This window comes from Aquila chrysaetos, chromosome Z (genome assembly GCF_900496995.4).
Source record: "Aquila chrysaetos chrysaetos chromosome Z, bAquChr1.4, whole genome shotgun sequence".
Lineage (NCBI taxonomy): Eukaryota > Metazoa > Chordata > Aves > Accipitriformes > Accipitridae > Aquila > Aquila chrysaetos.
In genome coordinates, this window is record NC_044030.1 from 20,679,202 (window position 1) to 20,704,409 (window position 25,208).

The 25,208-nt window shown below is 42.3% G+C and overlaps 1 protein-coding gene and 1 long non-coding RNA gene across 9 annotated transcripts in view; one reads left to right on the forward strand and one right to left on the reverse strand.

The window, feature by feature from the left end:
* Window positions 1–21,750, reverse strand: part of LOC121232682 — a 33,510-nt gene extending 11,760 nt beyond the window's left edge. The window contains exon 1 of the long non-coding RNA XR_005931584.1: window positions 21,662–21,750. This is a non-coding gene — a long non-coding RNA (uncharacterized LOC121232682). The remainder of the gene's footprint in view (window positions 1–21,661) is intronic.
* A 14-nt stretch (window positions 21,751–21,764) lies between these two features.
* Window positions 21,765–25,208, forward strand: part of CSNK1G3 (casein kinase 1 gamma 3) — a 63,184-nt gene continuing 59,740 nt past the window's right edge. For 7 of the 8 annotated variants that reach the window (XM_030004466.2, XM_030004469.2, XM_030004474.2 and 4 more), the window contains exon 1: window positions 21,765–22,081. In XM_030004466.2, the coding sequence (XP_029860326.1) occupies window positions 21,904–22,081 (178 nt within the window). In that variant the 5' untranslated portion in view covers window positions 21,765–21,903. The remainder of the gene's footprint in view (window positions 22,082–25,208) is intronic. The other variant, XM_030004475.2, reaches the window with a different exon arrangement.

Genomic DNA, 25,208 nt, shown 5'->3' on the forward strand with positions numbered 1-25,208 from the left:
GTGCACTTGTGATCTGTTAGTTGCCTTGGAGTGCTGAAGAGCACAAATCAAACTAGAAATGTTTTGAGGCTGTGTATACTGAGAAACAAATTGCACAGCTGAGCTCCTGCATCATCTGTTATAAGGAGATTTCATTTGCCTTTGAAATTAGGGTATTATGTTTGCTTTCTTAAATAAACATGTGTATCTTCTGAAGTGTGAAGAGTTTGATCTGCATGTGATCAAGAAGTAGCAGTTGCTTTGCTCATTTTTCTTCTTTGCTGCTGAAACACGAGGAAGGATTTCTAACTCATTAATATATTGCATGCTTGGTAGAATAAATGTAGTAAATATAGGATCTGGCCTTCAGTATTCTGAAAGGCAAGCTGGCTGGGAAAGAGTGTGAACAGTAGTTTTTGATGGCCCAAATGTGAGTGCTGCTGAAGATCTGATTTGGGTGCATCATCATCTCTTGTGTGTTCCATATGTTTCTCATCTCATTGATATAGAGACACCAGTCCTCTTATGCGAAACGGAAAAAGTTCATCCTTGCTTCTTGGATTAGTTCACATCTGCTGCAAAGTATTATTGGTTTTGGGGGGGGGGGAGAAGGGTGTTGCTCCATAGGATTTATATGTTCCTTTTACAGCGCTTCCAAGGTAGTTTACTTGACTGAAGTCAGAATAAGTACCTAAGAAATGGGAGAATAGAAGAGTCTTAGATGAATCAACTAACATCTGAAAGTACGATGAATCTTGAGGTGTGCTAGAAGTGGTAGAAAGGAAAGAGCAGATAATGCCAAGCTGTATTTTGGGTTTTTTTTATGCTAAAAGATTTAAAAAACTAGAAAATTAGGCTGTGTTAGACTTGCAAAGCTTAGACTGAAATTCCCCATGTATATCAAGTGGATTATATTGTTGTGAACAAAATGAGTTAGTGATGAATAAGTTTTCATTATGTTGAGGTTACACTTATTGAGAACACCTAAGAAATGTAAAAAGACACAGTAATGAGCAATTTCAGTACAGGTTATTGATAGCTGGAGAGAGAAACTTGTGAGGAGGAATTTGTTTGGAAATGGTTTTTTTGTTCGTTTTTCAAAGCTTGTGTCATGAGTATGTAGCATCTGTGGTAGTTCGACGTTCAGCACTCATTTTGTTTTTAGTTTTGACAGATGCTAATGACTGCTTTTTTTCTGCTTCTGAAATCTGGAAAATGATGAAATAATGTTCTTATACGTAACCTACCTGATTTTGACTTGAGTTATGCAATGAACCTTTTAACATCTGTTTTTTATTTTGGAGTTTATATATGAAAGTATTTTTCTTTTCAGGCTCAAATTAGCAATAAAAGGAAACAACCATCAAAGTGGTGTGATACCAATGTTATAAGCATCTATTTGTATGAAATATAAAGCTATAGGCAAATTAATTTGTAATATAAATTGTTGGAATAGCAACTCTACTTTTTTGGGTCACATCAAGGTCATGTGAAGGTTTGAATTTCTCTAATGGGACTAAACTGAAAATAATTAAATATTTAATGATTAAAGAGTGGATTTATTTTTATTTTAAGTAAACAATGAATCCTACAAAATCATATATAAATTTAGAGATATTTTCCAATTCAAATTCTATCCCAAGAGTTTTTTGAGGTTAGAAACTGTTGTCCTAAACTTTCAAGGGCTCTTCAGTTGTGAACCTTTTTGCTGTGGATTTCAAGTATCACAGGTGTTCTCGGTTGGGGACATGTAGATAAAAATTAATGAAAATGATGCAGTCATCTTAGAGCTAGGCTAGAAAGAGCAGCTTTATCTTTCCATGAGGCACACAAACAATGCCAGAAATAGTTGATTAGATATTTGAATTGTGTACTGATTACCTCACAACGAAGGTCTCATTCTGAGCTTGATTTCAGATTTGTAGTATGAATTGCAGTTTTTCTACTGTTAAATACTTCTAAAGTTTTGCTGAATAAAATTCCATGTTACTCTATCTGTGGTCCAAATGTATTTGTAACATTCAGATGAATATTAGAAATCAAATGTGACTGTTCTCTGTCTGAAATAAGGGCTACTTAGTAGGTGAATAATTTCATAAAAACTATGTGTAATGTTAGAGGAAGGCTCTTGGAAATCTGTGGCAGAGGCACTAGAAACTTTATCTGCACTCTTCTAGAAGGTGTGAGGAAAAGCTTTGCTGCTAGATTAATGTCAGTGCCAAAAACATGAGACCTTGGGAGTAGAAGTATGTGAACAAAGAAACTTGAGGGGTGAGAAAAACTGAAGATGAAAATGGTAGGAGCCTGGGTGAATTTTTAAATGCCTTGTGCCTAAACCAGAGGTGTTTCTTTACCATCTTTCCTTCTGTTTCATGGAATCTTTTCTTTTCCTCCCTAGTGCTTGTGCTACTGTATGCTTTTTCTAAAACCAGAGAAAAACGTTAGTATACTGATACTAGCAGTGATACAGGATCTTGTAATTAAACTCTGAGAGGAAATGCGTATGATACGTAAGGCACCAGTTATGGTTGCATGTTTCATTTAACTTTGTCACTTCCCGACAATGGAATGTTTTATTTAGCAGCTTTCTTGTTCTCTTAATAGGTTTATTTAAGAGTAAATCTGGAACATGAAAAAGGAATGAAGTAGCTAGTAAGTTTTTATTTTAAAGTTAAAATGACTTGCACATTTGTTGTGAACATTTTTAAGACATTGTATTGGGTCTGGCTGAGATGGAGTTAATAGTCCCCATAGCAGCCCTCATAGAACTGTGCTCTGCATTAGTAGCTAGAGAGGTGTTGATAACACACCAGTGTTTTGGCTACTGCTGAGCAGCGCTGGCACAGCATCAAGGCTGTCTCCCCAACATTTTTGCCCCCTCCCTCAATGGCAGGCTGGGGCAGGGCAAGATCTTGGGAGGGGACATAACCAGGACAGCTGACCTAAACTAACCAAACAGGTATTCCATACCATATGATGTCAGCCCAGATATAAAAGCTAAGTAAGGGGAGGCGGAAGGGAAGGCATTTTTTGTCTTCCGGAGCAACCACCACGCGTACTGAAGCCCTGCTTCCCAGGAAGTGGCCAGACATCGCCTGCTGATGGGAAGTAGAGAATAATATCATTTGTTTTTCTTTGCTTTCGCGCGCGACCTTTGCTTTCATTTTATTAAACTGTCCTTATCTTGACCCACGAGCCTTTTGTTATATTTTCTCCCCCCTGTCCAGCTAAGAAGGGGGAGTGATAGAGCGGCTTTGGTGGGCACCTGGCACCCAGCCAGGGTCAACCCACCACAGTCCTTTTTTTTGGCGCCCAACGTGGGGCAAGACAACGGCAGTTTTGCATTAAGCGTGCCTTAGCTAGTTATTAAGTGGCAAGCTCCTGTGCAGGTCACGGAGCTTGTTGGCTGCTTGCTTATCTCTACCTTGCTGAGTTTGGGAACATGGTAATGCAAATAATGGCTGTGTGCTTTGCCTTGGCACTGATGGTTTTTTTGTGCTGCGGGAGCTATCTTGTGGGGAGAATGAAGGAACTCGGGAACATGCTAATACAAATAATATCTATGTGCTTTGTCCTGGCACTGATGGCTTTGCTGTGTTGTGGAAGCTATCTTGTGGAGGAGATGAGGGAACACATCTCCCTCTCCCTACCAGGCATTGATGTGAATGGTTTTATTATGCAGGCTCCTGAGGTCCTTGTTCACCCTTATGTGAGTTGTTCAATACTAATAATTAATACTGGTGGTGTATTATGGGTATTGTGGAATCTGGTCTCATCCTGGTATAAGAGAAGACAAGTTTCGGGTGAGGCAATACTGAAATGTGCCCTCAAGCGACCGGTCCCTGGGTGGCAGGGTATATGGAAGGATTTGGGCAGATTCCTAGGACGGTTATCACCTCCCATAATCTGGGACTTTACACCTGAACAGGCAAGTAACCCTGGCAAACTGGCGCGCCACCTGATAGAAGGGTGCCTTGCCTATCCCAATGAAAACCAGCAGCTTCTCGCACTGTACTGGGGCTTGGCCTATGCCTACCGAGCCATAGTTCAACACTCTCAGAGGACCATGGTTGAGGCAGGGACCCAGACTGCATCTGAGGACACCATGCTTGAGATAGGGACCCAAACAACAACAACCACCACAGTAATTGCCCCAGTAGTGAAAAGGAAACAATGGATAAGGAGATCAACAGGTCCATACCATCGATTAGTAAGGGAAGAAGAAGAAGTGGAAAGCCTTAATTTAGAACCTGGTCCTTCAATAAAGAAATTGGAGGAAGGAGTGAAGGAACTTAAACAGGAAGCGGAAACTACCCGGTCCCTGACGTCCTCAGAACTTCGGGACTTGCGGAAAGACTACAGCCGCCAGCCAGGTGAGCGAATCCCTGCCTGGCTGCTCCGATGCTGGGATAATGGGGCCGACAGTCAGCTACTGGAAGGCAAGGAAGCCCAACAGCTGGGATCCCTCGCTAGAAACCGGGGAATTGAAAGAGGAATTGGAAAAGAAGGAGCAATTTGCAGTCTCTGGAGCCGGCTCCTCTCAAGTGTGAGGGCAAGATATCCATTCAAGGAAGATCTTGTGAATTCCTCAGAAAAGTGGACTACCGCAGATGAAGGCATCCAGTACCTGAGAGAGTTAGCAGTGGTGGAAGTCATCTACAGTGATCTAGATGATGAGGAAGTCTCAAAAGATCCAGAGGATGTCCTGTGCACACGGGCCATGTGGAGAAAGGTGATTCAAGGTGCCCCAGCGTCGTATTCTAACAGCTTGGCAGCAATGTATTGCCCAGATATGGAAACACCAACTGTGGAGAAAGTGTCATCTTGGCTCCAAAACTTTGAAGAAAATCTCTGTGTCTCCTCATCCCTACAGGACAGTGCCTTGGCTGTTAGGGATGCTCCAAGAAATCAGTCCTCTCCTGCTCCGGTCAGAGGGAAAGGGAGCCCAAGGTGTATGCCACGTGGTATGCTCTGGTTCTTCCTGCATGACCAAGGGGAGGACATGAGGAAGTGGGATGGTGAACCCACCTTTAAGTTGGAAGCCCGCGTACGTGAACTGAGAGGGAAGACAGCTGTTAAGAAGGGGTCACCCAAGAAGAAGGCTGTCAGTGTTGTTGCTGTAGAGGCCCAAGAAAGCAATCAGCGATCCTCCAGGCATAAAAGAACTGAAACCACCTCCCTTGATTCTGGTGAGGGGACTTCTGGTCTGGCACCGCAAGGGTCAGACAGTGAATACTCTGATGAGGAACAGCAATAGAGGGTCCCTGCCTTCGGCCAGGAGGAGGAAAGGGATGACCGGATATACTGGACTGTGTGGATTCGATGGCCTGGCACATCAGACCCACAGAAGTATAAGGCTTTGGTAGACACTGGTGCACAGTGTACACTGGTGCCATCAGGGTACAGGGGCACAGAACCCATCTGGATCTCTGGAGTGACAGGGGGATGCCAAGAATTGACTGTATTGGAGGCTGAAGTGAGCTTGACAGGGGACAAGTGGGAAAAGCACCCCATTGTGACCGGCCCAGAGGCCCCTTGTATCCTTGGCATAGACTACCTCAAGAGAGGGTACTTCAAGGACCCAAAGGGGTACCGATGGGCTTTTGGTGTAGCCACTGTAAACACAGAGAAGATCAAACAGCTATCTACCCTGCCTGGCCTCTTGGAAGATCCCTTCATTGTGGGATTGCTGCGAGTTGAAAAGCAGCAGGTGCCAATCGCTACCAGGACAGTGCACCGCTGGCAATATCGGACAAACCGAGACTCCCTGGCTCCCATCCATGAGCCGATTCATCAACTGGAGAGCCAAGGAGTCATCAGCAAGACTCATTCACCTTTTAATAGTCCTATATGGCCAGTGCAAAAGTCTGATGGAGGCTGGAGGTTAACAGTAGATTATCGCGGCCTGAATGAAGTGACACCGCCACTGAGTGCTACTGTACCAGACATGTTAGAGCTCCAATATGAACTGGCATCAAAGGCAGCCACGTGGTATGCTACAATTGATATTGCCAATGCATTTTTCTCCATTCCTTTGGCAGCAGAGTGCAGGCCACAGTTTGCTTTCACGTGGAGAGGTGTCCAATACACCTGGAATCGACTGCCCCAGGGGTGGAAGCACAGCCCTACCATTTGTCACGGACTAATCCAAACGGCACTGGAACAAGGCGATGCCCCTGAACATTTACAATACATAGATGACATCATCGTGTGGGGCAACGAGGCAGAAGAAGTGTTTGAGAAGGGAAAAAGAATAATTCAGATTCTTCTGAAAGCTGGTTTCGCCATAAAGAAAAGCAAGGTCAAGGGACCTGCACAGGAGATTCAGTTCTTGGGAATGAAATGGCAGGATGGATGCCGTCATGTCCCTATGGATGTGGTCAACAAGATAGCAACTATGTCTCCACCAGCTAACAAGAAGGAAACACAAGCTTTCCTAGGCCTTGTGGGGTTCTGGAGAATGCATATTCCAGGTTATAGTCAGCTTGTGAGCCCTCTCTATCGAGTAACGCGGAAAAAGAACTATTTTGAATGGGGCCCTGAACAACAACAAGCCTTTGAGCATATCAGACAGGAAATAGCTCGTGCAGTAGCTCTTGGGCCTGTCCGGACAGGACCAGATGTACAAAATGTACTCTACACTGCAGCTGGGGAGCATGGTCTCAACTGGAGCCTCTGGCAGAAAACTCCAGGAGAAACCCGAGGTCGACCATTAGGGTTTTGGAGCCGGGGGTACCGAGGATCAGAAGCCCACTACACCCCGACTGAAAAAGAAATACTAGCAGCATACGAGGGGGTTCGAGCCGCTTCCGAAGTTGTTGGTACAGAAGCGTATCTCCTCTTGGCACCACGATTGCCTGTGCTACACTGGATGTTCAAAGGAAACATCCCCTCTGCACATCATGCAACCAGCGCTACATGGAGTAAGTGGATAGCATTGATTACGCAACGGGCTCGACTGGGAAAATCTAACCGCCCAGGAATTCTGGAAGAGATAATGGACTGGCCAGAAGGCAGAGATTTTGGAGCAACGCCTGAGGAGGTACCTCATGCCCAAGAGGCACCACCATATAATGAGTTATCAGAAGACGAAAGGCGTTATGCTTTGTTTACTGATGGATCCTGTCGTGTGGTAGGGAACCATCGAAAGTGGAAAGCTGCTGTGTGGAGTCCCACACGACAAGTCGTTGAGGCCACTGAAGGAGAAGGCGAGTCAAGTCAGTTTGCAGAAGTGAAAGCCATCCAACTAGCCCTAGACATTGCTGAACGAGAAAAGTGGCCGGTACTCTATCTCTATACCGACTCTTGGATGGTGGCTAATGCCCTGTGGGGGTGGCTACAGCAATGGAAGAAGACCAATTGGCAACGCAGGGGTAAACCCATCTGGGCAGCAGCATTGTGGCAGGACATTGCTGCCCGTGTAGAACACATGACTTTAAAGGTACGTCATGTAGATGCTCACATGCCCAAAAGCCGTGCCACTGAAGAACATCGAAATAATGAACAGGTAGACAAGGCTGCCAAAATAGAAGTAGCTCAGGTGGACCTGGACTGGGAGCGTAAGGGTGAGCTATTTGTAGCTCGATGGGCCCATGAGACATCGGGACATCTAGGGAGAGATGCAACATATAGGTGGGCTCGTGATCGAGGGGTGGACCTGACCATGGAAGCCATCACACAGGTCACTCATGAATGTGAAACATGTGCTGCAATCAAACGAGCCACCAGAGTAAAGTCTCCCTGGAACAGAGGGCGCTGGCTGGGTTTTCGATATGGCGAGGCCTGGCAAATTGACTACATTGGACCACTGCCACGAACACGCCAAGGCAAGCGCTACATACTCACGATGGTGGAAGCAACTACTGGTTGGCTAGAAACGTACCCTGTAAACCATGCCACTGCCCGAAACACCATCTTAGGCCTCGAAAGGCAAATTTTATGGCGACATGGTACCCCAGAAAGAATTGAATCAGACAATGGGACTCATTTCCGAAATAACCTCATAAGCTCCTGGGCAAAGAAACATGGCATTGAGTGGGTGTACCACATACCCTATCACCCGCAAGCATCTGGAAAAATTGAGAGATATAATGGACTGTTGAAGACTATGTTGAGAGCGCTAGGCAATGGGACATGGAAGCATTGGGATACAAATTTAGCAGAAGCCACTTGGCTAGTTAACACCAGAGGATCTGCTAACTGTCCTGGTCCTGCCCAAACAAAACCCCTACATACTGTGGGAGGAGATAAGGTCCCTGTAGTGCACATGGGGAAGTGGCTGGGGAAGGCAGTGTGGATTTCTCCTCCCATGGGAAAAGGCAAACCCATTCGTGGGATCGTCTTTGCTCAGGGACCTGGGTGTACTTGGTGGGTAATGCGGAAGGATGGGGAGACCCAATGTGTGCCTCAAGGACATTTAACCTTGAGGGAAAAATAATCTGTGATGTGAGTTGTATGTTGTAGGAAGTAATGTAGCAGGAATGACCTGAACTGCAAAGGAGTGAACTTCGCAAGGAACCAGACAAGTGCATCGGTGACCCAAACCAAGCCGGTGTTGGTGCCCAACGATCGAACATACTGCTTCTCCTGCCCTGACCACTCATCTTGATGGATGGGGCCCAAGTCATAACCTGTGTGTGAACATCTGGAGGAGTGGAAAATCTATCTCTTAAAGGACAGGGGATAGTAATTAATAAGAATGTATAAATCTGTATGTTGGGTATAAAAGTGGTTTAACTATGTAGTTACAGTTGTAAGTGTTGGTAAGAAGGGATTTCAGTAATGAGAATTAAATTCAATGGCATGGTTAGAAGACATCTGTATTAAATTATGTGGGACCTGAGCATGACGCAAATGGTATGGAATAAGGGGTGGAGATTGTATTGGGTCTGGCTGAGATGGAGTTAATAGTCCCCATAGCAGCCCTCATAGAACTGTGCTCTGCATTAGTAGCTAGAGAGGTGTTGATAACACACCAGTGTTTTGGCTACTGCTGAGCAGCGCTGGCACAGCATCAAGGCTGTCTCCCCAACATTTTTGCCCCCTCCCTCAATGGCAGGCTGGGGCAGGGCAAGATCTTGGGAGGGGACATAACCAGGACAGCTGACCTAAACTAACCAAACAGGTATTCCATACCATATGACGTCAGCCCAGATATAAAAGCTAAGTAAGGGGAGGCGGAAGGGAAGGCATTTTTTGTCTTCCGGAGCAACCACCACGCGTACTGAAGCCCTGCTTCCCAGGAAGTGGCCAGACATCGCCTGCTGATGGGAAGTAGAGAATAATATCATTTGTTTTTCTTTGCTTTCGCGCGCGACCTTTGCTTTCATTTTATTAAACTGTCCTTATCTTGACCCACGAGCCTTTTGTTATATTTTCTCCCCCCTGTCCAGCTAAGAAGGGGGAGTGATAGAGCGGCTTTGGTGGGCACCTGGCACCCAGCCAGGGTCAACCCACCACAGACATGCACCTCGGAATATGTAAACTTGCATGTAATTACAGTGGTGCTGCTGCTGCAGGCTTAGCCATTTGAGAGTTGTATGAATAAAGAAGGTGCTTAAATGAGTTAGTCTTTTACTGTGCCTTATATAAGGTCCTAGACAGTTTTTATTGCTGTAGAGCAGGGTTCTTGTTATGTGGCATATAGTCTTTGGTAGTGTTAATTGGGACATTTTCAAATGACATGTAGAGAGGTGTGTAGATATGCATCCCTGTAATCTAAGGATGTCTAAAGTGTTTTCTAGGTGTCACTTCTTACTGTGTGCCAATCCCTGTATTAGAATTTGAATTTTAGCAGCCTGCCACTTTCTGGCAATAACTTGACCCTAAAGCAAACTTTGAATGGGATGTTCTGATGTAAGTGTGGCTGTGCAAAAAACTATAAATACTTGTGTGATAATAAAACTCAACAGTGCTTTAAAATTGCCAGCCCAGCTGGGGCTTTAAGATTTTTTTCCAGTAGATGTGAAAGAAATTGTGTTTGAGTGGGTATGTATGATCTTTGGTAGTGGTGCAACCTAAAGAACTGGCAGTTGTTTCTAGGGCATTTGAAAAAGGAGGACTTTAATACAAATATGATTAGAATATTTGATCAAATTTTTGTGGCCTTGTTTAACTAGACTTTTTTCTTATAGCTGGTGTTGCACTGCTCTATTAGGTTTTGAATACTGAATCAAGGAGGAAAAAATTAAAAGGATTTAAAGGAAAACTTCTCCAATGTAGGTTTAGGTAAAGATTGTTTTGCTTCACAGATTTTCTGTAGCAGCATATGTTTGCTTAATATACAATGTGTTCTTTTGGGTGATGAGTGAACTTGGAACAATAGCAGCAAAGCTGTTGAATATACTGAGTGTATAATGGATCAGAAGACAGAATAGTGCCTGACTATGTGTCGTGGTTTCAAGCCCAGCCAGAAGCTAAGCATGACACAGCCACTCACTCACTTCCCCACCCAGTGGGATGGGGGAGAGAAATGGGGGGGGGAGGGAAGCAAAACTCATGGGTTGAGATAAGAACAGTTTAGTAGGACAGAAAGGAAGAAAATAATAACAACAACAATAATAAAATGACAATAATAATGATAAAAGAATTGGAATATACAAAACAAGTGATTCACAATGCAATTGCTCACCACTCACTGACTGATGCCCAGTTAGTTCCTGAGCAGTGATCCCCCAGGGCAGCTCCCCCCAGTTTATATACTAGGCATGATGTCACATGGTATGGAATATCCCTTTGGCCAGTTTGGGTCAGCGGTCCTGGCTGTGTCCCCTCCCAGCTTCTTGTGCCCTTCCATCCTTCGTGCTGGCTGGACATGAGAAGCTGAAAAATCCTTGACTTAGTATAAATACTACTTAGCTAACAACTGAAGACATCAGTGCATTATCAACATTCTTCTCATACTAAATCCAAAACATAATACTATACCAGCTACTAGAAGGAAGATTAACTCTATCACAGCTGAAACCAGGACAGTATGTTTTTCTAACTCACCCATTTATTCACTGTGTATATAATATTACAGTGTTTTTCTTCAGTGCCTTTAAACAGGTTTTTTTAGATGTTTAGGCAAATATTCTTTAAGTGTAAATCGTTCAGAGATCATAAGCTATTTGTTAGAGGAAAAAAATACTGAAGTTTTCCCACAGTGAATTCATTTGGAAGTGAGATATTTGCTTAATTTTAATTTCTGTATATCTAGTTCTGTATGTATTCGTAGGGACTTTTCAGTGTTCTGAGTTCTTCAGGATTATACAGCTGCACAATATGAATTTAAATAAAAAAGTTTGAGCATAGTAGTGAATTGAAGGATCATTTTTGTTTACACACCTGCATAGTTTCATTAAAAGTCATTCAGTTGCTCTCTGTGTAGAATTCTGTACAGCCAAGAGTGACAAACAAACTTTTCAAACAGGCTGGATTTTACTAGTTGGAATCTCCTTGTCTATTAAGTAAGCAAGCTTTATGTGCAAATCATGAATGTGTAAAACATTATGTAAAGATGTTCCTTCAAGGAAATAGTTGTCTGTCTGTCCTCTTCAAATATCACAAAATTGCTCATCTAACCTTTTAGACAGTAGATGTCTTTAGGGAGTGGTCCCTTTAGCCCTTGCCTTGGCTTTGCTGAAGAAGTATTTGATCACCTATTTGGTTAATTTGACTCTTACATTCTGTATTTAAATCATGTGTTGACACAGACCAGTAGCCTGGCTGTCTTTTGCCATTGATTTTAATTTATGTTTCTGAAACTGAGCCCAAGATTCCTTTTACTTTTCTGCAGGTGTTAGACGTATGACTGCTGTCAGTCAACTGAAACGTATCTGACTATTGTCTTCACTTTTCTTGCTTGTCTTCACTCCTCTCCTTGCTTTTCAGGCAGTCGTTCTACAGTGTTTGGGAATGTCTGTTAAATTCCATCACATAAATAAAATCTCTATTAGCTGATGTTAGTTTTGCATGTCAGTTACTCTTGAGTGCTTCCTTACAGGTTTTCCAGTCTTGCTTTACCTTTTATCCTCAATCTATATGGATTGTAGATGTAATTTCTAATTAAGATCTTGCTTTGTTAACTTGGCTTTGGTGGTATGTTTGCCATTATACTGTTATTTAATCATGTATTTTTTGAGCAAGAAGCTTATTTAAATTCTTACAATATTCCCCGATGTCTGTCTGAAGCTTATGGGTCAAGTGTGCTCATTTATGTAAACAGAGATGAAAATCATCACATACTATTAACCAAATAAACATAAACATAGCCACAAGACTATAGTAATACTGTCTCAAAACAAAATCCCAATTTGCAATGAAGAAGTACCCGAGGACAACTGCATTTGTTTGGTCTATAAAGAATTAACTATTTCTGCCAGTGCTGGCTTTAACACATTTGATGTCATTGATTTAAGAAGTCAAAGGCAAAACTTCTTAGCTTGAATTTACCAACACATTGGTGTGGCTAAACTGCTAACTCTGGAACTACAGTAGCTATTGCCAGCTCAGGAGGATTTGCTCAGTTGTCTGCTCCATTAAATGAACATGCTATAATTCACCTACATGCATTATCACTTCCAAATTTCTGTGCACTTGACCCCACAACTTCAGTAATGTTCTTTCTGCATTACAATAGCGTATTGGGTCTGGCTGAGATTGTGAGTGGTAAAGCCATTGTAAACACAGAGAAGATGAAACAGCTATCTACCCTGCCTGGCCTCTCAGAAGATCCCTTCATTGTGGGATTGCTGTGAGTTGAAAAGCAGCAGGTGCCAATCGCTACCAGGATGGTGCACCGGTGGCAATATCGCACAAACCGAGACTTCCTGGCTCCCATCCATGAGCCGATTCATCAACTGGAGAGCCAAGGAGTCATCAGCAAGACTCATTCACCTTTTAATAGTCTTATATGGCCAGAGCAAAAGTCTGATGCAGGCTGGAGGTGAACAGTAGATTATCGCGGCCTGAATGAAGTGACACCACCACTGAGTGCTGCCGTACGAGACATGTTAGAGCTCCAATATGAACTGGCATCAAAGGCAGCCACGTGGTATGCTACAATTGATATTGCCAATGTGTTTTTCTCCATTCCTTTGGCAGCAGAGTGCAGGCCACAGTTTGCTTTCACATGGAGAGGTGTCCAATTTCAGAGATGAAAATTAAACAGAAAATCAAGCTGTGAAATGAGGATGAGGACGACACATTTTTCAGGCAGATTGCATGTGAGGAGAATATAGCCCATATAACTAGCACATAGCAAGAAAAGGATTATGCAAATTATTTAGAATGCTTACACTGTATGTGTTGTTTTTTCACTTTAGATGATGCACGCTTTTGAATGGTGTCTGGCTTCTGAGCCCTATGAATTATGTCAAGTCTTTGAAAAAAATCTGCTGGATCTTCCTTAACAATCTAGGAAAACTAATGCAATTCACATAACTTATAATTTACTTGCATTCTGTATCAGAAGTCTTTGCATGCCCAAGTAACTGCAAATACTGCATATATATGTCTTTGCTTTTTAGTGCTTTTCCTCTAGAATGTGAGCATTAGAGTGAAGAAAAGGTATTGTCATCAACAGTATAACTGTCATAGGTAAGTGCAGTGTAAATAAAATCATGAATGCCTTTTGTATTTCTAAGGTAAATACTTCATTAAATGTTATATAGGAACATCAATATGAAGAAAGTCTCAAGTGGTCTCCTTATTTCAAATCAGCTGCAGATTATTTTATTAGGAAATGTTTTAAGAGAACACTTGTGTCCTGGAGAAACTGTGACAGGAATGCTTGTGTGTCTTCCTTCTGACATGTAGTGTGTGAAAAATGTACAGGGCTTCCAATGCTTGTTTAGCAGGAAGGTGATAAAAGGTGCTAATTTCAGTTTATATAAAAATTATACCTGTAATGTAATTGGAATATCTTTTGGCTCAACAGCAGAAGAGGGAAGGGCCTAAGTTACCATATAATAGATTTGTCCATGCAATAGATGCATTTTTGGAAACTGAAATTTGTGTTGTTAATAATGTATTAGGTTTCATGCATTGTTGCCTTAAATTTCAGTAAAACAGTCAGTAAAGCATTACTTAAATGTTATGAGAAAATATTTTTTTTAGGAAGGAATTCAGTAATCAGTTTATTTACTATTTATTTTATTGGGTTTTATTAGGTTTTTTCCTGCTTTGTGATTTGCTCTCAAAATGCTAGTACTGTTTACGAAACTCATCTACTTGATAAGCTTGAGTAGAAGCTTCAGTATTTACAATGGATTCAAGGGATAAAGATAACTTACCTTTTCTATTACTGCATTCCCAGTTTTTAAAATGATATTTGGCAAACAGGTTGTGGTGAGTCTGTGTACAGACACAAAGGTTTCAGAAGCAGTTGTTTCTTAAATTGAAAAGTGCGTGGTACGCTGTTTCTCCTGGAAGCACTTGCTGCTTTAAAAAAGCAGTTACTCACATGTAGTGTTTGGAATTTCACAAATTTGTAAGACATGAGTGTTGCTCTTGTAAATGCACTGCATGTCTGTGACCAGGTGCTGGCAGGGGGCTGCAGGGGACTCTGTGAGGTGAGGCTTGGGCTGCCCTGTGCCAGACACCGTGGAGCACAGCTAAGCCGGGCAGTGAAGGTGGTGGTGCCTGTGGGAAAACATATTAAGAAAAGGTAAAAAAGCTGTGCAACAGCTGTGAGAGAAACAGCCCTACAGACACCAAGGTTGGTGAGGGAGGGGGAAGAGGTGCTCCAGGCACCAAAGCAGAGATTCCCCTGCAGCCCATGGAGAAAGACCCTGGTGATGCAGTTTGTCCCCCTGCAGCCCATGGAGAACCACAGTGGAGCAGATACCTACCTGCAGCCCGTGGAGGACCCCACACCAGAGCAGGTGGATATGTCCTGAAGGAAGTTGCAGCCTGTGGAGAACCCATGACAGAGCCAGCTGCTGGCAGGAACTGTGGCCCGTGGAGAAGAGCCCACACTGGAGGAGGTTTGCTGGTAGAACTTGTGCCCCATGGGGGACCCATGCTGGAACAGTCTGTTCCTGAAGGACTGTACCCTGTGGTGAGGACCCATGCTGGAGCAGTTCTTGAAGGACTGTCTCCTCTGGATGGGACCCCATGCTGGAGCAGGGGAACAGTATGAGGAGGCAGGAGCAGCAGAGAGTAGCTGTTACGGACTGACCACAACCTCCATTCCTCATCCCCCTGTGCCACTCAGCAGAGGGGAGGAGGTAGAGGAGTGGGAAGTGAAGGAGTGAAGTTGAGCCTGGAAGAAGGAGGGTGGGGAAAAGATGTTTTTAGCTTTGTCTTTGTTTCTCACCATCTTACTCTACTCTAATTGGTGACAAATTAAATCAATCTTGCCCAAGTCAAGTCTCTTTTCCCATGACTCTAACTGGTAAGTGATCTCCATGTCTTGGCGTTGACCCATGAGCTTTTTCATCCTATTTTCTTCCCACTGCCCTTTTGAGGAGGGGGAGTGAGAGAGCGGCTGGGTGGGCACCTCACAGAAGATTAAAAAAAAAAAAAAAGGCAAAAAGAGATTTCCCATATATGAGGTCAGTTTTTGAAGCTAATGAAAACTTTTGTAACTTGAGTTTGAGTGAAGGCTGGAATTAAAAAACATTGGCAATAGTTTCTTTGACAGGATTCTGTTGCAGATAGGCTGTTTCAGTTAATGTATTAACTTATAAATGGCTTAAAAGAGCATCTGATTTGATATTTGTATAAATGTGCAGTATATAGTAAGACATTTTCAGTGTCTGAGGCTGTGTATTGAGTAATCGGGAAAATGTTCTCTTGAGGAACACTTGTTAAGGGAGAAGCCGCTGCCTGAGCATTCACACACCAATCAGAGTCACACACACACCACCTGAGACTTTAACTGCTAGGACTGGACTCCCTTTGCAGTGGGCAACTCCAGTGAGCTGACGGATGCCCCTCCTGACATGCCCCCCCTGCCCCGCCCCAATGCTGCTTCTTCCCTCGTGCTCAACCCTAGGTTCTCTGAAGCAGAATCTCTGATCAAGACCTCCAAAATAGAATAAATTAAGCTTTTTATCTATGTTGCACAAATTTAGACAGTTCAAGCTGGGTGCTTCCAAAGAGGGACCCCAAACACTAAAATGCCTGGGCAATTACACTCTTAAATTCTAAATTCCTGCCCCTCACACCATAGTCTGGTCCAGTAGTAGTATTTGGGTCTGGGGTTGTCTATTCTCTCACTGGGTCCTTTTTCTCACCTCTAGGGGGGTTCTTTCTCTTTCCTGGTTTTTAGGGTAGTGGTTGCTATGTCTCCTTTTCCTGGCTCAAACTGGCTGTGGAGTTTTCTGAATCTTCTTATTCCTCCAATAGGACAATAGGTCAATATTAAGCAAAAATATTAAGTAAGCTATGAGTTCTGCTTTATCATGAGTGACTACTGTTAAGTGGCTAAACAAAGTCCTTAAAGGTCTCCAAAATATATTAATAGCCTCTATAATTTATATACATTCCTCTGCTATTATAGCCTCACAATCTTATCCCATTATTGCCATGTGCTGTTTACATTTCATTCGAGTGTGGTCTGCATGCTCATGTAGCTCAGCTTTGCCACCTTCCACAACAAGGTGTAGTATTAGTATAAACTGATTTGAGGAAGTCTAATGCCATTAGTGCCTAATAAACTGGTATCTAAAATTAATTAGACTTAAATTTTGGAAAAAGGTATTTGGGTGTGGAGATAGGATATTTTTAAAATCAAGATTCTAAGCATAGTGGAAGTCTTCATCTCTGGTAACTTAATACTTTTAAGGGGTGGGCTTGGTTATGATTTGGATTTTCCAAATTAAAGATATTCCTGTGATTAAAGATGAGTGTCATGGTTTAAGCCCAGCCAGCAACAAAGCACCACGAAGCTACTCACTCAGTCCTCCCCTGTGGTGGGATGGGGAGGAGAAAAATGTAACAAAAGTGGGTCTAGACAATGACAGGGAGGGATCACGCACCAGTTATGGTCATGGGCAAAACCCACACTTGGCTTGGGGGAAAAAACAATCATTTTAATTTGTTGCCAATCACATAAAACCAGGATAATGACAAGTAAAACCAAACCTTGGAACACCTTCCCCCCACCCCGCCCTCCTTCCCAGCTCAGCTCCGCTCCTGATTTTCTCTACCTTCTCCCCCCCAGCAGCACAGGGGAATGGGGGTTGGGGTCAGTTCATCACATGTTGTCTCTGCTGCTCCTTCCTCCTCAGGCGGAGGACTCCTCACTCTTCCCCTGCTGCAGCGTGGGGTCCCTCCCATGGGCTGCAGTCCTTCATGAGCTGCTCCAGCATGGGTCCTGTCCACAGGCTGCAGTCCTTCAGGGACAGGCTGCTCCAGCGTGGGCTTTCCTATGGAGTCACAGCCATCTTGGGGGTATACACCTTGATCCAGTGTGGGCTCCTCCACACACTGCAGGTAGGCATCTGTTCCCCCGCTCCCCTCCATGGGCTGGAGGGGGGACAGCCTGCTGTCTCACCACGGGCTGCAGGGGCATTTCCTCCTCTGGCGCACCTTCTCCCCTTCCTTCTTCACTGACCTTTGGTATCTGCACAGGGATTTCTCTCACATTCCAATCTCCTTCCCTGCTGCAGGTTTTTTCCCCTTCTTAAACCTGTTTTCCCAGAGGCACTACCACCATTGCTGATGGGCTCAGCCTTGGCCAGAGGCAGGTCTGACTTGGAGCTGGGGAAGCTTCTAGCAGCTTCTCACAGGAGCCACCCCTGCAGCCCCTTCCCCTACTACCAAAACCCCATCACACAAACCCAAAACAATGGGTTAAAAAAATGTGTCGTGCAAATTAATTTTTTAGTGGTAAAGTGTCAGTGTCTTGTTAATTACTAGGCTTCAACTGGACAAGCATGCATGCAGAGCAGCTACTGTGCTTTGCATAAATACTAATTAATCTGTCTTTGAGCTCCCAGCTTGGCTCCTCTGGTACTGTTTTATTGCTACATGAGCTGAAACAGTGTGAGATGGGAAGCTTTTCTGGTGATGATGGACTTTGTTTGGCTCACAGCTGCTTTCTTAGAGATCACCGTTGCCTTACAGCTGCTACTAAATTTATGGTGCCCTTTGTTCTGATGTTGCCTGTTTGTTATTCCATGATCCTGATGCATCACGACTTACTTCTCAGCATCCTCAGAACCCAGCCTGTTATAGCTAAGTTTTCTGCTCAGTTAGCAAGGCTACATGGTATGCTCAGGTCATAGTTAAATACAAAGACAAAATGGAGAAAACTGAAATAGATGACAAAACTAGAACTGTTTTATCCTTCTGAAATTATAGAATCATGGAATCTTTAAGGTTGGAAAAGACCCTTAAGATCATTGAGTCCAACCATCAAACGTGCCCACTAAACCATGTCCTGAAGTGCCTTGTATATGTGTTTTTTGAACACCTCCAGGGGTGGTGACTCAACCACTTCCCTGGGCAGCCTTTTCCAATATCTGACAACCCTTCCAGTAAAGAAATTTTTCTTAATACCCAATTTAAACCTCCCCTGGCGCAACTTGAGGCCATTTCCTCTTGTCCTATCACTAGTTACTTGATAGAAGAGACCAGCACCCACCTCGCTACAACTTCCTTTCAGGTGGTTGTAGAGAGCGATAAGGTCTCCCCTCAGCCTCCTTTTCTCCAGACTGAACAGCCCCAGCTCCCTCAGCCGCTCCCCACAGGACTTGTGCTCCAGGCCCCTCACCAACTTCGTTGCCCTTCTCTGGACACGCTCCAGCACCTCAATGTCTTTCCTGTAGTGAGGAGCCCAAAACTGAACACAGCACTTGAGGTGCGGCCTCACCAGTGCCCAGTACAGGGGAACAACCACCTCCCTGCTCCTGCTGGCCACACTATTTCTGATACAGGCCAGGATGCCGTTGGCCTTCTTGGCCACCTGGGCACACTGCTGGCTCATATTCAGCCGGCTGTCAACCAGCACCCCCAGGTCTTTCTCTGCCAGGCAGCTTTCCAGCCACTCTTCCCCAAGCCTGTAGCGCTGCATGGGGTTGCCGTGACCCAAGTGCAGGACCCGGCACTTGGCCTTGTTGAACCTCATACGACTGGCCTCGGCCCATGGATCCAGCCTGTCCAGATCCCTCTGTAGAGCCTCCCTACCCTCAAGCAGATCAACATTCCCGCCCAGCTTGGTGTCGTCTGCAAACTTACTGAGGGTGCACTCAATCCCTTTGTCCACATCATTGATAAAGGTATTAAAGAAAACTGGCCCTAATACTGAGCCCTGGGGAACACCACTTGTGACCAGCCACCAGCTGGATGTAACTCCATTTTCTGCAACCCTCTGGGCTCGTCCGTCCAGCCAGTTTTTCACCCAGCGAAGAGTACACTTGTCTAAGCCATGAGCCACCAGCTGCTCAAGGACTGTGCCGTGAGAGACAGTGTCAAAGGCCTTACTAAAGTCCAGGTAGACAACATCCACAGCCTTTCCATGGCCTTATGTTGTGATGCATTAGAAAAATACAATTTTAAACTCATTTGACATGTGACTAGATATTGTATATATATCAAGAGGTAAGCTATGGAGAACTTGTAAGCTAAGAACCCTGTTAACTCTGAAATCAGATTTTAATTTCTTCAGGTTTGCCTGCATAACCAGTCCGTTCTGTAGTTCTAGTGCTCTGTTGTGGAGCCCATTGGTATCATTGGTATAAACTGTAAGTGCCTTTCTAGTCTTTCACTGTTCCAAGGTAATGTCTTTCAGTGCTTGGTAGTATGAAGATTTTGGTGTGTGCAGAAGAGTGCCAGGAAGTTTGACTTCAGCTCTGCTGAGATTACCAAACCATTGTCTTAATAACTGTCTATGCTTTTTTACTCTCTGGTGATGGCAGTAATATGCTGTTCTTAGGTGCATTGCTTCTATTTGCCATGAAGTCTGTGTATTAGCAGTAAAAATTCTAGGATTGTTTACCTTGTTATTTCTCACTGGAGAACCACTAAGACATGGAACATAAGTCTTTTTTCTTTGGTACTTAAAACATTTATATATTGTGCTGCATTAAATGTACTGACTGTCTTTCTAAGTACTAAATGGTAGCCTTGAAGTCCCACCTCAATGCTCTCCATTTCTAGTTTTTTTTATTTCTTCTCTCGCTTTTGTAGCAAAGTAGGTGAGGAAAAATTACCTTTTCCTCTCAGATTTGTGGTTTGGAAAGTGACTTTAGAGTATCTAGTGGTGGTGCTTGAACCTGCAAGATTATGTTGTAGCGAGAGGTGCTTGTATTTTTCTCTGAAATGCTTCCCTCTATACCATACCACACGACTGCATTCATTACTCACTGCTGAAGTCCTGTTCCCTTGCATTAAGCAAGTCTACTTGGACTGGAACCTGCATTTGTGTTTTTTGATTGTTCTCAGAAAAAGTCTTTCATTCCCCCCTTTCATAGTTAAGGTGATCATGTTTCTTTGCCAAAAAGATTTCCATGTGCTTCATCGTTCAGGTGATAGGTTAGTTGTTGATTAGTGATTTTTAAATATCTAGTTATGACCATGCTATGAATATCTGTGGTTCAGCAGATGCAGTTATTTGGGTGGTTATTCATATTCTTTGGTGTCTTTTGTCTATTGGCTTTCTGATTTTTTAAATGTTGTAATAGGCTATTATGTGAGTAATAATTTTACTTTGTGAGAAATGAGTTTAAGAAATGAAAGTGTCTTCAGTTCAAAGTGTTTAATACAAGCTCCTGATAACTATCTTTAAAATAGGCTGTAGCACACAAAATACGTTATTTTTTCAGAGGATGTTTTATTTCACTGCAGTGTATTCCCAGCATTGAAGCAAATGTAGCAAAATAATTTTGAACAGGTATTTAACTCACCCTGAAATTTTGCTTAAGTAGTAGCCGATTGTCTTCTGAATTTTGCGTTTTTAAACCACTGTTGTTAAATAGAGAAAAATATGCACTATTCTTATGGGCAAGGTAAAAATGAAAGCTTTCTCGGGATTCTTTATTGCAGTAGTAAGCTAGCTTGCAAGTTTTGCTGAAATCCATGTGGGAATTAGTGTCTAGGCAATGATGCTAAATGGTGAGTAAGGGGAGTGGGGAAGCACATTTATGACATAATTGAATGGGGCAGGAGAGAATAAGTAAATATATTTTATTTTCAGACTCTAGGAGTTACTGAAAGGACTGAAGTGTCCCTGCCATGAGTTTATAAACTGCATCTCGGAAATTATAATTCAGAAAAGATGATGGAATTGTTTTAAGTTTGAATATCTTTCTATAACTTCAATAACTGTTCAGCTTGAGCATTTCCATAGATCAACAGATACTACTTGGGGAAAAAAACCCAGAAATAAAATGCTTTCTTTTGCAGAGTTGGCATAAGTTGTAGTGAGTGTCTAAATGTTGATTTTTAAGTGTGTTTACCTACTCAGGAAGTAGTTTGATAGGGTTTGGTGGGGTTTGGTTTTTTTGTTTGTTTGTTTTTTGACAATACCTGTTGCATTAAGCCTTGAGATTTATAAGCTCACTTCAGTCACACCAGTATCTGTTGCTATTATGTGCTAGAATCAGAGGCTTTAACCTTACAGTAGTGCTTTTCATAGAGGATCTGTAAAGCAAATATAATTAGTTACAGCTTGATTGTATGACTAGTTGAAGGGAGAGTTAATTTTGTAGAAGAATCTTACTGTATTGAATAACTTTTGTTTTTCTTTAACAGAATTCCTGCAAATACTAGTAAATATTGGTGGTGGTGTGCATTCTGGAGATACAGTTTTACTACAGAATACTACCAAGGCTTTGCGAATGGGATGAACAGGCTGCTGTTGACTGCTTACTGACAATAACCAGCTGGGCACTTCACTGGTGATGTTTTCATTCTCACCTTGTCCAATTGGACTTTGCTTATACTGATTTTTAAAAAGAGGAAGAAATCAAAGTGGAGTACCATAAACTTGACATGGATAACAGAAAGAAAGACAAGGACAAGCTGGATGAAAGAATTGCACGGCCTAGTGGGAGGTCAGGCCATAATCCACATGGAACTGGTTCTTCAAATTCTGGAGTGTTAATGGTTGGCCCTAACTTCAGAGTTGGCAAAAAAATTGGATGTGGTAATTTTGGAGAACTACGGTTAGGTAAGATCCTTGTCTCTTTATTTCAATTTACATTATTCAAGGCCATTGTATACAGTCTAGGCATGAAAATGTCTACATAAACACACCATGCAGCTCTTCAAACTAGTTTAAGCTTCAGGTAGGTTGTATTTGCCTTGCACATATTTTGTGGCTTGACCCTGGCCAATACAAGCTCTATCACATATTAAGAATCTCTGTAGCAGGAGACTTCCTGGGACTAGAAGTGTTTTGTAGCTGGGTGTAGTGCTATCCTAAATTCAGTCAGTTGTGTCTTCCAAGACATGGGGAATTACTTCATGGTTATTGTGTTTTGCTACCTTTCCTGGCTTACTGAAGCAGTTTATTTTGATGTATTTGGGGCTAAGTGTATGTGAAACACATCCTTGTCCTGTAGGTCCAGCTTATAGTACTGTGGTCTTGGAGATCTCTTGGAGACACTACAGTGTTTTTAATAGCAGCAAGCTCTTGGGATTCCTTGGTTTCCTTTCCATCAGCAGCAGTGTAGTGAGGCTAAACAGCGAGCTGCTGTTACACAGGGGCAGTGAGAATCCATCTGTAGAGAGAACCTGGGAGGTGGGTAATTCAGACACTTCGTTCCCTGCTGAACAGATGGATGAAAATCAAATTATGAAGAAGGGACAGACTGAGAAGGACCTGTGGAATTTTGAAGAATTTGGGCATAAAAGCTGGAAATTTTACCATTTATTAAAATAGACACTAAATGATGGGTATATGCTTTTGGAAGGGTACGTATTTAGTTTTGGTGACTTAAATTTCCATGACAACAGCATGATTAGCCAGTGTTTTCGAGATCGGGGAATTCTGTATGTGTTAACAAATATAACTTGACACTTAATGACAAGAATTTATTCCAGTATTCCTGGAAGCCTTGAGTTAATGCACTGTTCCAAGGTTTAAAGAGAGATGGGTTTGAAAGTAGGGTATTTGAGAATAGGGTGGGTTGCGTAGGTGTTGTGTTTCTGTTGATCTTCTGCCTCTGGTAGAAATACTACTTATTGTCCTTCAAACAATGTTTTCAATATAGTGCTTGCATAAAATATATAAACGTGTTATAAGTATGTTTATAACATGCATAAAATATAACATGTTTTTAATATAGTGCTTTCTGGGGGCCTTATATCTAGTCTGAGTCAGAATGTAAACAAGTTTAGCATGTTAATACTGTAGAAGGATGAAAGAGAATATCGCTGGAGCTCTGACGGAGGATACTGAATTTAACACAGACTGAACAAGAGGTGCTGTTGTTATTCCTATTAAAAGTTAAACAAGATTGATTATTTTGACCTTCACAGTGTTATATATGTGCTTCTACAGTTCACAAGTTAAGCGGAAACTCTGTCTTCAAGTTCTCCTAACCTATTCTAAACTGGCTTTGAATGATAATTTTTCTTTTAAACCTCTCCATGAACTAAATCAAGCCAGTATAATTAATGTCACATTTACTACTGAAGGCAATTGTAAACTAATAAAGTTAATTTTTTCCTGTCTGTTATCTTGGAGTGATCACAACATACAGAATGGATTATCTGTTTCAGATCAGTATCAGTTTAACTTATTTGCTTGCAGCAGATACAGAGTGAAATCATCTTTTCTGTTCTAAATACAGTATTAGGGTAGTGAAGACTTAAAGTCTGATAGTACTGAAATAAAACAGGACAAACGAGTAAAAGAAATAGGAGGAAGATAATAGTGTAGTGTACTGTCCTGCAACAGCCACCAGGACAGGTGAAGACTTCCTCTTTTTAATGTCTGCTTTTTTTTTGCATATATAGTAGATATTTCAGAACTTTATTGTTATTTGTGGGATAAGATGTTTTAAGTGTAATTTACTGAAAGCAGGATTTAATATTAGTATTACAGATTTGATGTAGATCTATTATTTTCGCATTTACATTAAGTTACTTGCTATTGTAGTAAAGTGGGCAACTTTCCTACAAAGATGTATACAAGCACTTAAATTGTTTTATGTACTTCTGCAAACTGGAATATATTTTGATCATGTGTCTTAGGGTCAAATCTTAAAGACTTGAAAGAGGAATGAAGTCGTTAAGGAGTGCTGAAGTTGCACTTCAGGTTATAAAAATTCAGTTACAAATTGGTAGGCATTGTAGTTCTTCCTGAGAAGAAAAGAATGGCCAGACTTCTGTAGTGGCTTGTGGATCAAATGGTAAATTGGCTGTCTGTAGCAAATGAGTGTCTGTGGTGTGCAACCATTAACTTTCCAAGGACTAAATTGTTTTGAATATTGAGCTGTTAAGATTAAGGCTCGTCTGAGTTACAGTTAAGATAAACTGATGGGGTAGTAAAAGAAAGCTTGTTGCTGCTGCATGTGATGCATTATGCATTACCTGTTCTGTGTTTAGAGATAGATCAACAGTGGTGTCAAATCTGCCGTCTTCCATATTTTAAAGAGACAATTGTCTTGATTCACCACATGGAAAATTATAATGTCCCTTCTGATATTTCTTGAGAATAAGCCTGTCATTACTGCATTTGACTACTGAAACCCAATATCCAGTTGCTTAACTGTAACTGGATTTGTTAGCTACTCCAGTAGCTGATTTATGTATCTAATAGACTGAATGAGGAGGGCCTCTGCAAGAGTTTCTTTTAATGTCTTCTAGATTGTAATAGTATGCAAAGACACAAAAGCAACTTCAAAAAAAGTACACTTTTTGTCAAAAATGTAGCTCAAATGATTGTAAGATAAGAAATAACTATTTAAGATGCCTGGATTTCCACTGTAGTCCCTAGATAGGTCTTGGAATTATCCATTCTTTTGGTGGTCCAATTAGGGCATGCTGCCCATACTGTTTCTGTGTTTATTATTGTACAGCCTTCAGGTACCTTGCTTGTTGTAGATTGATCCTTTAACAGACACATGATTTTAATCCATCTTTTTTCAGCTTTGCAAGAGTACTCTATTTTTAAAAAGAACGATTAGAGCTGAGATCATAGTCTTTGACTGTAAATGTAACTGGCTTTGCAGGGAACCATTTTGTCTTGGTCCATGTCTTTTCCCTCTTTGGTTTCATTAACAAAACTGACCTAAACATGGGAAATTCAGAGCTGAGTAATACTGCAGAGAAAAAAGTAGGACTGTCAT